Below are 15,575 nucleotides of genomic sequence, written 5' to 3'. Positions count from 1 at the left end.
AGCTTGCTTTGACACCCCATGTGTCCCTCAACCCCTGGAGTGTTATTAGTGAAATGTGTGGTCAAGCATTGACATCAAGAATGATTGGACCTCTTCTGTTGACCAGTCTGCGATGGAAGAGTAGCAGTTTTTTTATTTATTTTGGCAATTTCATTGCAATATATTTCAGCAGAAATGGTTTTTCCGGGTTTTAAAAAGTTATAATGGATGAGTCCAGCAGTCTACCACTCTCTTTTTTTCTTGTTTCAGTCATTTGACTGCGGCCATGCTGGAGCACTGCCTTTAGTTGAGCAAATCGACCCCGGGACTTATTCTTTTTGTAAGCCCAGTACTTATTCTATCGGCCTCTTTTTGCCGAACTGCTAAGTGACGGGGACGTAAACACACCAGCATTGGTTGTCAAGCAATGCTAGTGGGACAGACACACACACACGCAATCATCATCATCATCGTTTAACGTCCGCTTTCCATGCTAGCATGGGTTGGCCAGACCCCAGTTGAACCGTCCAACCCATGCTAGCATGGAAAGCGGACGTTAAACGATGATGATGATGATGATGATGATACACACATATACATATATATATATATATATATATATATATACATATATACGACAGGCTTCTTTCAGTTTCCATCTACCAAATCCACTCACAAGGCATTGGTCGACCCGGGGCTATAGCAGGAGACACTTGCCCAAGGTGCCACGCAGTGGGACTGAACCCAGAACCATGTGGTTGGTTAGCAAGCTACTTACCACACAGCCACTCCTGCGCCTCACCGAACATTTTGTTGATATCCGGAGCAGTTTCAGCTGCTTTACGTCCATTCTTGAAGTTGAATAGCAAAATTGCTTGAGCATTGCCCTGAGTTCCTTTTCAGATGATTGTAACAACAGTGAAAAAAAATATCAATGTTGATTTATTGATGCATTTGGGCAAGTCTGTCTCTATTATCAGACAATTGCAAAAATAGGTTGAAAAAAAAAAATTCAAAACTCTGCAAAAATCTGGTTCAAAATGTTACTTTAAAAATTCTTCATGGTTCAAAATGTTACTTTTTACACATCCTGATATATATATATATATATATATATATATTAGGCGCAGGAGTGGCTGTGTGGTAAGTAGCTTGTCTACCAACCATATGGTTCCGGGTTCAGTCCCACTGCGTGGCACCTTGGGCAAGTGTCTTCTACTATATCCTCGGGCCGACCAAAGCCTTGTGAGTGGATTTGGTAGACGGAAACTGAAAGAAACCCGTTGTATATATGTATATGCGTGTGTGTGTTTGTCCCCTAGCATTGCTTGACAACCGATGCTGGTGTGTTTACTTCCCCGTTACTTAGCGGTTTGGCAAGAGAGACCGATAGAATAAGTACTGGGCTTACAAAAGAATAAGTCCCGGGGTCGATTTGCTCGATTAAAGGCGATGCTCCAGCATGGCCGCAGTCAAATGACTGAAACAAGTAAAAGAGTAAATATATTTTATATATAAAAGTCAAGTTGTGTGTCTGTCTCCTACAATTTAGATTCCTAACTACTCCCACATTTTGCGGTGCAGTTTAACCAAAACCGGGTATCTTATAGTCGTGATTCATATCGAGCCTTTCTGGGTATTAGCGCGCGTCTACGATGAGTCTATGATTTTAAAAATAATTTACCATCATTTTTTTCTATTTTTAATGCATTTTTTCGCTATTATATAAGGGAAGTAACTCTCTAAAAATGTCTACGATGAGTCAACGATTTAAAAAAAAAATTACCATAATTTTTTTTCCAGTTTTAATGCATTTTTTTGCTATCTTTTGGCTATAACTCTCTAAAAATGCTTATATAGTTATTTCCCTTACAAACCCGAGCAACGCCGGCCGATACTGCTAGTATATTATATATATATATATATATATATAAAATTATTATTAATATTAGGGAGTATAACTCCAAACTTACAGGGGAAATTCAATTTAGTATTAAATCAAATTTTCTCAATATAAATATATAACATATAAATTAGAGAAAAAATCACCAGTTATATGTTTTATAAAAATATTTTATTTTTTAGTTATGATTGGGTTTATGTCTATCATTGTTTCACTTGAATTGCATAATAATGTTTTTTTTCTCTAATTTACATATTATATATATATATATATATATATATATATATGCACAGGAGTGGCTGTGTGGTAAGTAGCTTGCTAACCAACCACATGGTTCCGGGTTCAGTCCCACTGCGTGGCACCTTGGGCAAGTGTCTTCTGCTATAGCCCCATAGTCCCGGGCCAACCAAAGCCTTGTGAGTGTATTTGGTAGACGGAAACTGAAAGAAGCCTGTCGTATATATGTATATATATATAGATATGTATGTGTTTGTGCGTCTGTGTTTGTCCCCCCAACATCGCTTGACAACCGATGCTAGTGTGTTTACGTCCCCATCACTTAGCGGTTCGGCAAAAGAGACCGATAGAATAAGTACTGGGCTTACAAAGAATAAGTCCCGGGATCGATTTGCTCGACTAAAGGCGGTGCTCCAGCATGGCCACAGTCAAATGACTGAAACAAGTAAAAGAGTGTATATATATATATATATATATATATATATATATAATATATATATATATATCTATATCTTTTGCCATATCCTGCCCAAATATTCAGCTTCATGTTCAAAATGACCAAATCAGGTCTTTCACACCTAACCTACAATTTCATTCTAAAAATGAATAATCACATCATTGAAGTCTTGAAGCTATGAGATAACACACGATAAATTCAAAACAATAAAATAAGCATTGCATTTGACACAAGTAATCTGACTGCTTAAACGTTAAGTAGCACAAGCCAACCCCGATGAACATCCCATCTTAATGCCATCTATGTGTCTTCTGTTGTAGTATGTACACTGTATGCAGTGCCAGGTGAGGTTTGCACTAATGAATCGACGGGTAAGTACAACAGTTTACGTATTCATTCCTAACCTTTTCTATACCCTGCATCCTTTGGAGATGCATTAATTTTTCAACCACCCACTCAAATATGATATTAGGTGTGAAGATGAAAAACTCAGTTTTCTGATAATTAAGTTCATCATCATCATCATCGTTTAACGTCCGTTCTCCATGCTAGCATGGGTTGGACGGTTCAACTGGGGTCTGGGAAGCCAGGAGGCTGCACCAGGCTCCAGTCTGATCTGGCAGAGTTTCTACAGCACGATGCCCTTCCTAATGCCAACCACTCCGTGAGTGTAGTGGGTGCTTTTTACGTGCCACCTGCAACCGCCACGGTCGGATTGGTGTATTTTACGTGCCACCGTCACGGAAGCCAGTCGAGGCGGCGCTGGCATCGGCCACGAGTCGGATAGGCGCTGGCATCGGCCACGAGTCATTTTCAATTAATCGAACCACTCTATTGAGTGGTTGATGTTAGGAAGGGCATCCAGCTGTAAAAATCTTGCCAAAACAGTCACAGAAGTCTGGCTGGCTCTTCTGAAACCGTCCCACCCATGCTAGCATGGAAGGTGGACATTAAACGATGATGATGATGATGATCAATTACCTACAGATGTGAAATAAAGTGTTTTGCTCAAGGACACAATGCATGCCACCAGGAATTGAACTCCCAACCTTACAATTGTGTTACGCTGGTGAGACCCATATTGGAGTACGGGATTCAAGCCTCTTCTCCTTATCTCCTCAAAGAAATACAGCATCTCGAAAGAGTCCAGAAGCTGGCTACCTGCATGGTTCATGGTCTCAAGCATTTGTCTTATGAAGAAAGGCTGAGGACGCTCGACCTTTTTTCTCTAGAAAAACGATGACACCGTGGTGATCTCATTCTTGCTCACAACATCATAAGCAGAAAGTGTAACCTCTCGAAAGAGCTGTTCTTCACTCCTGCTCCAGAGCGTCGGCTCCGGGGTCATTCCGAAAAGCTCTATCTGCGACGATTTCATCTCAATCGAAGGAGAGGGGCTTTCTCCGTCCGGGTTGCGGATCCGTGGAACAAGCTGCCAGACGAGATGGTGACGATGCCGACGACCGCTCAGTTCAAAGTCTCCCTTGACCACAAGTGGCCTGAACTCTTCACATGAACACCACCCTGTACATAACTCCATGTCCCCCTACATGGCCTTGCTTTTTGCTTTTTGAGCCAAAGAATTAACTAACTAACTAAAATGCAGTAACCACTAAACCACCGTCAGGTTCTGCTCAGACATTTTCACAACCTGCTGTGAAGTGGGATTGAACTTGAATCTTTTTATTCTTTCATCCTTTGCCATCTGAGAGTAATAACAAGGAATATCTGGCAATAGTGACTAACATGTCACAAATTTGATGGGAGGGAGAAATTTAGCATATCACAGGTGTTATTGATCTCTTACGTGGACCTCAATAATGAAGAATGGATATTGTGTTGACCGAGTCTACCTTTGTCAACTTCAGAAGAATGAAAGGTAAAGTTAGTGTTTGTCTTCTCTTATAATTCCATTGACATTTAGGATGTTTAACCCTTTCATTACCAAACCGCCCGAAAAAAATTTTGGTTAATATGTCCAAACCGCCCAAACCCGCCCATATTTACCTATTCATATTTAAATGAGAATATCAGAGCAAATCTCTTTAGTACATTCGTGAAAACACGTGATTATACTTTGTAAACGGTTCATCTACAGTTTTGTACAACAATCGACGTGTAATTTTAATTCCGTGAATTTTGGGAGATTTTTTTCCGAAATTTGTTCCTATTGTTTTCAAAATTTGTAATTCTGACAAAAAATGGATACGAATTTCATTACATCAAGCAGCGAGTCAGAATTCGAAGGATTTTCTACTGAAGACCTTCATAAATCTAACTCTATGACTGAAAAAAAAAAGCATGTGGTATTTGATAATGAATCTGATGTTTCATTTTCCGAAAGTGAAAACAGTGAATCCGAGAGCTCCGACAGCGATAAAGAAAATGAATTGGCACCTGAATGGAGTGAAAATTTAAAAACTGTTTCTTTCGGTGATTTTTCTGAAGAAACTGGACCAAGCCACAGACTTTCCCAGGAGAGTAAAGCCTTAGACTATTTCTATTTACTTTTTCGAATGAGCCCATTTGAAATCATTACGGCGAAAACGAACCGTTACGCTAAACGTAAACAAAGCGAAAGAAAGGATAGTTTGTTATTTCCCACAACCTTAAATGAAATTAAGGCCTATTTTGCCATAAATATTATTATGGGTATCAGAAAGTTACCCAGAATAACAAATTCTATCGTAAAATTTTGTTGTATACCCAATTGAATATTAGCTAATAACCCATTTTCTATAGCGATGTTTGAACAAAATTTTAATAATTTTATATTTTGTTGAATTTACCTTATCTACCTGCAATTAGAGTCACTTTGTGACAAAAATTATAGTATAGAATTGGTTGAGAACATTTCATTAAATTATCTTCCAAAAATCACATTAACATATTGATAAATAAAAAAGTTATAGTTGTTTAATGAAACCAAACTAAATTTAGGATTATGGTAGAAATTAATTGAAACACATAAGGGGTGTATTTTGGTCAGAAATATAGTAACGAAAGGGTTCATAGGAATATTAAATCAGTGACCAGTATTTCACTGCTATTCAATTAATGGTAATTAATGGTTTTGTTTCAGCATCATTGTCGCCGGTGTGGTCGGTTGTTCTGTAGTCGTTGCTGTGAAAACAAAGTGGCGTTGCCTCGTATGTGCTTCATTGACCCCGTGCGCATGTGCGGCAGCTGCACAAAGACTACCAAACAGGAGAATGACTTCTTTGACAAACACCTCAAAGTACTGCTGAACGGTAAGTGATACAAGTGTTTGTTTTTGGCATTTCTTTAACACAGCTGCTGCTGCTCACCTTGGTTGGAGTTGAAGATCAAGTGGCCAGCATCCGGGACCAGGTTGTTGTCAGTCACTCACAGTCCGGTGTGAACAGTGGAACTTCATTAAGTAAATAGTATCTCGTTTTCTGAGGAAGCTGTTGTGCTCGTGGTTAAAACTGAAGTTTATCGAGATGGCTGTGAGCTGAGAACTTTGCTTCCTAACCACATCGTTTCAGCTTCACTGACACAGCATGGCACTCTGGGTCGACCAAATGCTTGGGAGTGAATTTGGCAGAGGGCATCATTATCATCATCATCATCATCTAATGCCCGCTCTCCTTGGTGGTAGGAATTGGATGGTTTGACAGGAGCCGGCTTCTGTGTCTGTTTTGGTCTGGTTTTTATGGCTGGATGCCCTTCCAAATGCCCACCACTTTACAGTGTAGACTTGTTTTTAATGGTAAGATCACCAAGGCAAATCTTTGAGAAGCTGTGTTAATATTTGGCTGTTTCTTTCTCTGGAGACTGTCACATGTCTGACAGACTCTCCATTGGCAAGGACAGTTATTTTTATTATTGTGTTTAGATGTACACTGTATTTTATGACTATATATATATATAGTGGCCGTTTGCCAGCCTCACCTGGCACCTGTGCTGGTGGCACATAAAAAGCACCATCCGTCCGTGGCCATTTGCCAGCCCCGTCTGGCACCTGTGCGGGTTGCACATAAAAAGCACCCACTAAACTCACGGAGTGGTTGGCGTTAGGAAGAGCATCCAGCTGTAGAAACACAGCCAGATCAGACTGGAGCCTGGTGCAGCCTTCTGGCTTCCCAGACCCCAGTTGAACCGTCCAACCCATGCTAGCACAGAAAACGGACGTTAAACGATGATGATGATGAAAGCAATGGGCTGACAGAATTGTTTGAGCAATGAACAAAATATTGATGTCTCATTCAACCTTACATCCCAAGTTCAATTCTGGCGAGGTTGACTTTGCCTTTCATCCTTGATGAAATAAGTACCAGTCATGCACTGGGGTAATGTCATTGACTAGCCTTCTCCATTCAGACTTCGGGTCTTGTTTCTGTAGTTGAAAGGATTATTATGATGATGATGATGATGATCCAATTTCTCACCTTGCTTCGCCCCACCCACCCACCCACCCAACACAAGGGTCTTTCATTGAAATACTTTACCCACAATGCTTCCATTTCCTCATTTCAGGCTGTGAGTTCTACGTGGTGGATGACATAAATTCTGAACCTTCGGACAATTCAACGATATTCTTCTGCAAACTGTCCACGGATCATCGGTAAGATGGAATACTGACACTACACACACGTGTGTGTATATTTGTGTGTGTGTGTGTGTGTTTGTTTGTACAGAGAGAGAGGAAGGGGAAAGACTAAACAGAAAATAAGTTATATGCAAAGCTTTATAGGATATATACGTGTTTCTCCAAACTTCTGAAATAATTACATAACATTGTAGAAATGTTGTGCAATTTACCTCATCAGTATCCTGCATGCACACACACACACACACATTCTCTTATTTACTGGGTCTGAAGGAAGAGACAGGTCCTCTTGGAGCAGTGACATTGATCTCATTAATGTTCTTGTTGTAAGTCAACATCTGTGGGATAACATGAGCAGGGAGAGAATTTCAGAGGGATGAAATTTGTGGAGAAAGGACTGAGCATAGTAAGTAGTGTGGGACTTATGTTAGGAGTTGGAGAGAAACAAGAAGGTTGGTGAAAGAGGGAGGAAGAAGAGTAGGTGAGTGGAATGGAATGACAGAGCGGAGAGGATGCAAGAAGAGTCTGGTGTGAGGAACAAAGGCCATTATAGTAGAGGTAGAAAAGACAGAGGGAAGAGACCAGAGAGGGACAGAGGCCATTATAGTAGAGAGTGGTAAAAAAGAAAGAGGAGATACGACATAGCTGTGGAGCAGAGGCTGGAGTGGGTCTGTTAGTGACCTTTTGTCATTCATTCAGACGATCCTTTTCTATATGTGGTCTTGGATGCCTGTGTCTCATCCACATCATCATCATCACCACCCTGGATGTGAGGGCAATAATCCATTGTGCCCCTCACTTTGGTTTTGTACTTTATCAATAATTTTTGGGGGTTGAGGTTTCTCTTGGCCTTGGAGAGAAGGGCCTCATAGAGATGTGGTTCTAGCTATGTTAAAGATCTAGCTTCAGCAGGAAAGATCTTTGGCAGTAGCGATAGGGACCCTATAATTGGGGCTATGTCCTGCTAATGTCTGAGGTGAAGTGTTGCATAGTCATCTTTGCTTGATATGAGTGGGGTTTGTGTTTTATTGCTGTTGACTGGGACATGGTTGATGCATTCTTTGTTGAAGGACATTTTTGAAGTACCCGACCATGAAGGGGCTGTGGGTTGTGTGTAGGTAATTCAGGTTCGAAGAAGGAAGGGTTGTGTCATCTGTTCAGGAAAGGATGATCCCTGTACCTTGAGGGTATGCCCTGGCACTTTGCCACCATCCCTCTCTCTCTCTCTCCCTCTCCCTCATTCTTGATCACTCTCTCTGTCTCTTGCTCTCTCTCTCTCTCCCTCTCACATGGTAACCATGTATCTCCTCCTCAGCAAGGCACCTGTCCTGTCCTCTGTCACACTCTAACATCTTCAGCACCTGACAAAAGTGGCTGATATTGAGATAGGAGAGAGTGGTGGGTGGGGGTAAGACTGAACCCTGGAGTTCACCTGATTGTGTAGAATGATGGAGAGGAAGAGCTCTGTCAACACATGCGCCAATAGCAGGGTCCAACTTGAAGTTGCTGACCCAAGAGATGAGAGATAGGTGAGGGCCATGGACAGAAAGCTTTGAGAAGAGATTCATTCCACAGACACGGGAGAAATTTTTACTTATGTTGAGGGCAACAGCATTGCTTTCACTAAATTCTTCCATAGCAAGTAACAGAGGAGAGGAGGTCATCTCTGGATCTGTACTGGTGGTCATTAGAGAGAGAAAGAGATTGAAGGCATTGGCTGTGAGGTGGTAGGAGTGAGTGCAGTTGGATGATTGTTGGTGGTGGTCATCAGAGGGGTTAGTTCTGTGGAGGGTGAGGGATGTTGCAGATCCTTATAGAGAGGGAAAAGAGTTTGGTAAGTCTAGGGGTGTGTTTTAAGGTAACTGAAGGAACCCCTTCCATTTCCTCCAAACCAGATCTTGTTCTATATATATATATATATATATATATATATATATATGTGTGTGTGTCTGTATGTTTGTGTGTATATGGGGAAGCACTCCATCGGTTACAACGACGAGGGTTCCGGTTGATCCAATCAACGGAACAGCCTGCTCGTGAAATTAACGTGTAAGTGGCTGAGCACTCCACAGACACGTGTACCCTTAACGTAGTTCTCGGGGATATTCAGCGTGACACAGAGAGTGACAAGGCCGGCCCTTTGAAATACATGTACAACAGAATCAGGAAGTAAGAGTGAGAGAAAGTTGTGGTGAAAGAGTACAGCAGGGATCACCACCACCCCCTTCCAGAGCCTCATGGAGTTTTAGGTGTTTTCGCTCAATAAACACTCACAACGCCCGGTCTGGGAATCGAAACTGCGATCCTACGACCACGAGTCCGCTGCCCTAACCACTGGGCCATTGCGCCTCCACACAATCTGTGTGTATATATACATGTCTGTAAGCCATGTTCAGCAGTGTCATCAGTAGGGGTGAGAGTGAACCATTGATACAGTTATGAATTTAGCGTACAACCAGGGCTCAGTTCTCAGTCCACTCTTATTCATCATAGTCCTCCAGGCCATAACAGAGGAATTTCAAATTGGATGCCCATGGGAACTACTATATGTTGATGATCTTGCTCTTGTGGTAGAATCTGTAGAAGAAATTCCAGTTATGGAAGCAAAACCTGGAATCAAAGTGCCTTAAAGTTAACCTAGGCGCAGGAGTGACTGTGTGGTAAGTAGCTTGCTTACCAACCACATGGTTCCGGGTTCAGTCTCACTGCGTGGCAACTTGGGCAAATGTCTTCTTCTATAGACCGGGCCGACCAATGCCTTGTGAGTGGATTTGGTAGACGGAAACTGAAAGAAGCCTGTCGTATATATGTGTGTATATATAAGTGTGTGTGTATATGTTTGTGTGTCTGTGTTTGTCCCCCTAGCATTGCTTGACAACCGATGCTGGTGTGTTTATGTCCCCGTCACTTAGCGGTTCGGCAAAAAGAGACCGATAGAATAAGTACTGGGCTTACAAAGAATAAGTCCCGGGGTTGATTTGTTCGACTAAAGGCGGTGCTCCAGCATGGCCGCAGTCAAATGACTGAAACAAGTAAAAGAGTAGCAAAGAGCAAGTTTGTTAGCAAGAAAGAAGATAAGATCCTGCCCAATATGGAGGAAAGGAGTTGGAAGTAATTCCATTCATTGCACCCAGTGTAAGCTATGGATACATAAGAGGGTACAATGAAATCCCAGGGAGATTAATAGATGACAGGGGTGTTTGTATGTGGCAGATGTGCAGGAAGAATAAGCCCCTAGAGCACACGGGACTAGACTCTCTTAAATGCTCAGGAGGTTCTCTTGAGGTTGTGGATAGTTTCTGTTACCTAGGTGACCAAATTAGCAATGGTGGAGGATCTTCTGAAAATATTGTTTTTAACCCTTTCGTTACCTTATTTCTGTTGAGATGTTCTGTGATTCATTTTATTAATTTTAAATATAACAAAGAATTTAGTCAAATAACTTAGTTATCCTTAACCTGGTGTTAAGAACATAAATTGTGACTAAGGTTTGGTGGAAGATTTTAATTCAAAACTTATGAAAACAAGACATTTGTACTACAGAGCCAGAGGTGGTTTCAGCCAGGTTGGCATCAAAAGGGTTAAGAATTGTTTCTCTATTATATATTTTAACCCTTTTGTTACCATATTTCTGTTGAGATGCTCTGTGTTTCTTTCAATTAATTTTAACTATAACAAAGAATTTAGTAAAACAACTTCGTTATCATTAAGCTAGTGTTAGGAACATAAATTGTGACTAAGGTTTGGTGGAAGATTTTAATTCAAAACTTATGAAAACAAGACATTTGTATTACAGAGCCAGAGGTGGTTTCAGCTGGGTTGGTATCAAAAGGGTTAAGAATTGTTTCTCTATTATATATTTTAACCCTTTTGTTACCATATTTCTGTTGAGATGCTCTGTGTTTCTTTCAATTAATTTTAACTATAACAAAGAATTTAGTAAAACAACTTCGTTATCATTAAGCTAGTGTTAGGAACATAAATTGTGACTAAGGTTTGGTGGAAGATTTTAATTCAAAACTTATGAAAACAAGACATTTGTACTACAGAGCCAGAGGTGGTTTCAGCCAGGTTGGCATCAAAAGGGTTAAGAATTGTTTCTCTATTATATATTTTAACCCTTTTGTTACCATATTTCTGTTGAGATGCTCTGTGTTTCTTTCAATTAATTTTAACTATAACAAAGAATTTAGTAAAACAACTTCGTTATCATTAAGCTAGTGTTAGGAACATAAATTGTGACTAAGGTTTGGTGGAAGATTTTAATTCCAAACTTATGAAAACAAGACATTTGTATTACAGAGCCAGAGGTGGTTTCAGCTGGGTTGGTATCAAAAGGGTTAAAATAAGAATAGGGTGGAGAGCTATTATCTCTGTTGGCAACGAAAGGACTCTCCTCTCTTAGAGTGAAAAGTAGATTGTATGATGCTTGTGTGCGAATGGCTATACTCCATGGTAGTGAGACATGGGCTCTGAATGCAGAAGGGCTGTGTAGATGTGAGATGAATGAGAGCAGTTTGCTCCATTGGATGTGCAACATCAGTGTGCATGTACGACAAAGTGCAAAAGTGTTGAGGGAAAAGTTGGGCATAAGAGGAATCAGATGTAACATGCAAAAGAGGAGACTATATTCGTTTGGACATGTGATGCGTATGAATGAAGACGGCTGTGTAAGGAAGGGCATCTTGCTGAAAGAAGAGGGCAGCCGTTGAAGAGAAGGACCCAAGAAGACATGGGATCGATCTCAGGATGTTGGGCCTTATAGAGATGATGACAAAGGACCAAGATGCCTGGCATTGTGAGCTTCTTGAGAAGACCTACTCACTTCAGCGAAACTAAGTACTGCATGTTCCGCTGCCCACATGTGACAAATATATTTTTCACACACCCTAACCCCAACAAACCAAACTACATCACATTTTCTCCTTTTCATATACTATGCTTGTCTCTTGCCCCCTAATCCTGCCCTAACCCTAACCCTGCTCTCTTTATTCTTTACTCTTTTACTTGTTTCAGTCATTTGACTGTGGCCATGCTGGAGCACCGCCTTTAGTCGAGCAAATCGACCTCGGGACTTATTCTTTTGTAAGCCCAGTACTTATTCTATCGGTCTCTTTTGCCAAACCGCTAAGTAACGGGGACGTAAACACACCAGCATCGGTTGTCAAGCAATGCTAGGGGGACAAACACAAACACACACACACACACATATATATATACATATATATATATAATGGGCTTCTTTCAGTTTCCGTCTACCAAATCCACTCACAAGGCTTTGGTCGGCCCAGGGCTACAGCAGAAGACACTTGCCCAAGATGCCACGCAGTGGGACTGAACCCGGAACCATGTGATTGGTTAGCAAGCTACTTACCACAGAGCCACTCCTGCACCTATGTATTATTGCTACCCTGTTGTTCCCCACCTCCTCTATATATACCCAAGTTTCACCCCAAATTGTCCCCTCCCCTTCTTTTTGTATTCATGTGAAGTCCCTGCTCCCTACTTATGCACCCTTGGTAATATTCTGATCCCTGTACTTTGAGGCACTTTGCCACCATCCCTCTTTCTCTCTCTCTCTCTCTCCCTCTCACATGGTCCCTATGTATCTCCTCTACATCAAGGCACCTGTCCTGTCCTTCTTTCACACTCTACCATCTTCAGCACCTGACACAAGGTCACCTTCTCCAATTCCCCCCTCTCCTCTCAAGGGATCTTTCTCTTGTGAATTACTTGGTGAATTCACCAGTGCTGGTTGCCATGTCAAACGCATCTGGGTCATACTGTAAAGTGGTTGGCATTTGGAAGGGCATCCAGCTGTAGACACCTTGCCGAAACAGGCACAGAAGCCAGGTGCAGTCTTCTACTCGGCGGCCAGCTCCTGTCAAACCACCCAACCCATGCCAGCATGGAAGGCAGATGTTAAATGATGATGACATTATATATATATACATACTAGCAGTATCGCCCGGCGTTGCTCGGGTTTGTAAGGAAAATAACTATAAAGCATTTTTAGAGAGTTATAGCCAAAAAATAGCAAAAAAATGCATTAAAAATGGAAAAAAATGATGGTAAATTTTTTTTTAAATCGTTGACTCATCGTAGACATTTTTAGAGAGTTACTTCCCTTATATAATAGCGAAAAAATGCATTAAAATGGAAAAAATTGATGGTAAATTTTTTTTTAAATCGTAGACTCATCGTAGATGCGCGCTAATACCCAGAAAGGCTCGATATGAATCACGACTATAAGATACCCGGTTTTGGTTAAACTGCACCGCAAAATGTGGGAGTAGTTAGGAATCTAAATCGTAGGAGACAGACAGACACACAACCTTACTTTTATATATAAAGATTTGTGCAACAACTAAAACATTCGGTTGTGCAAATTGTTTGCACAGAAAACCTGCCCTGTGTGGGGGTTTTTGCCGTTTTTGTGGATCTGTTTCAGCTTTTTTAGCCATTTCTGTTTTGGTGTCTTCAAGCCATGAAGTCGTTGTTCTAAAAGAACGCTGGTCTCCTTCACAACGCATTACGACGTTGATTTCCTTACACTCCCTTCCCCACAGGTGCAGGTGTGAGCGTGGACGCCAACTCCGCCGCCATCGACACACGAAAAATTATGCATTAAAATGGAATAAAAAATGATGTTAAATTATTTTTTAAATCGTAGACTCATCGTAGATGCGCGCTAATATTCAGACGGGCTCGATATGAATCATGACTATAAGATACCCGAATTTGGTTAAACTGCACCGCAAAATGTGGGAGTAGTTAGGAATGTAAATCGAAGGGGACAGACACTCACACAACTACAGTTTTATATATAAAGATATATTCAGAGATAGATAGATAGATTGGGTTGGTAAGAAAATAATTTCATTTTTCACAAATAGATAGTTATGATTTTTTTTAATAACATTTTTCAATGTTATAACCAAAAAATAAGTACCAGGCATTAAAAATTGGTACTTGACTAAAAGTTCAAGGCAGTGCCCCAGCATGGCCACAGACTAATGACTGAAACAAGTAAAAGATAAAAAAACAATGCATACAAACTGAATTATATCATCGTCATCATCATCATCATTTAACATCTGTTTTCCGTGCTGGCATGGGTTGTATTGTTTGACAGGGACTGGCCAGGCTCCAATTGTGTGTTGTAGCATGGGTCCTACAGCCAGATGCCCTTCCTAACACTTTACAGGGTGTGTTGGGCCCTTTAGATGTAGAAGTAATCAACATAATATGTGTCCCAAGAGTTTGTGGGATTTCATCTCGGTCAGGACAAGTTGCTGCGTTTGGAAGTTGGGACCTAGGGAGATAGACCCTTGATGACAGCTGGTTGGTTCTGTTGCTGAACCGAGGTCCAGTTAAGGTTCTTGGGGGTCTGGTTTGGACCAGAACTCCAAGGAAATAAGATCTAGAAAGGGATCAGAAGCAGAGTAGCCAGTCACAATCAGAAATGAGCAGAGATGTTGTCCCTGAAAGGTGAGGCAGAAGTGGATAACATGTGACGGCTTGACCATTGTACCTTGTTTTGAGAAGCATTTGGCCAAGCTGGAGTGCATGTTTTTCCATTCCTTGTGGAAAGGATAAATTCTCCCTGGTCAGAACAAACCTGTTGCCAACGCCATCCATTCTGGTGGCCTTCGAAAACCATCACTGGTGTTCCAGTATGTTCTGAGGTCAATTTTGCTGCAGAAATACCTTGACCTCTACGACAATGACAACATCAATGAAAGTGTGGACAAAATTGTGTGGTGATCATTTGTGCCACTTGTCTCTCTCTGACCAAGCTGCAGCCCTGGGTCAAGCACAGACTAAAGTTAGTCTGTGTTTGATCCATGGATCTGGGGTTTAGAATGTTGCCAAGTTGTTCCAGGTGGACAATGCAGTTGGTAGGAAATCCACCCTGGATTTCTATAATGGATTACCTTTTAACTTCACCTTGCTTCAGTAATTAGTTGTGGCCACGCTGTAGCACTTCCTGGAACTTTTAGTTAAATGATGCAATGCCAGCATTTCTTTTCTGCTTTTAAGCCTCGTACTTCTTCTACTTGTCTCTTGCGCCAAACTGCTTAGTCACAGGGACATAAACGAACTAACACCGGTTGTCAAGCAGTGGTGGGGGACAGACAGACATATGATAGGCTTTGGTCAGCCTGAGACTTGCCCCCCAAGATGCTGAACTGGCAGAATCATTAGCCTGCCAGGCAAAAGGCTTTAGCAACATCTTTTCCATCTTCACATTGGGAGTTCAAATCCTACCAAGGTTGACTTTGCCCTTCATCCTTTCAGAATCAGTGAAATCCATAGCAGCCAAGTCCCTGGGGTGATGCAACTGACTTCCTTCACTCACCCACCCCCACCAAAATTTCATGTTTTTGTGCCCATAAAAAGAGAAGATTATGGTTTCAAATATC

General features: G+C 41.3%; 1 protein-coding gene across 2 annotated transcripts in view; it reads left to right on the top strand.

The window, feature by feature from the left end:
• LOC115229021 (zinc finger FYVE domain-containing protein 21) overlaps positions 1-15,575 on the top strand; it is a 47,741-nt gene that overhangs the window by 17,720 nt on the left and 14,446 nt on the right. For both annotated transcript variants that reach the window (XM_029799449.2, XM_029799448.2), the window contains exons 2-4: positions 2,897-2,947; positions 5,659-5,827; positions 7,077-7,164. In XM_029799449.2, coding sequence (XP_029655309.1) covers positions 2,897-2,947; positions 5,659-5,827; positions 7,077-7,164 — 308 coding nt within the window. The remainder of the gene's footprint in view (positions 1-2,896; positions 2,948-5,658; positions 5,828-7,076; positions 7,165-15,575) is intronic.

Source organism: Octopus sinensis, unplaced genomic scaffold, assembly GCF_006345805.1.
Source record: "Octopus sinensis unplaced genomic scaffold, ASM634580v1 Contig11616, whole genome shotgun sequence".
NCBI classification, from domain to species: domain Eukaryota; kingdom Metazoa; phylum Mollusca; class Cephalopoda; order Octopoda; family Octopodidae; genus Octopus; species Octopus sinensis.
Note: the sequence above shows the minus strand (reverse complement) of the source record. Positions and strands in the feature narration are given on the sequence as shown.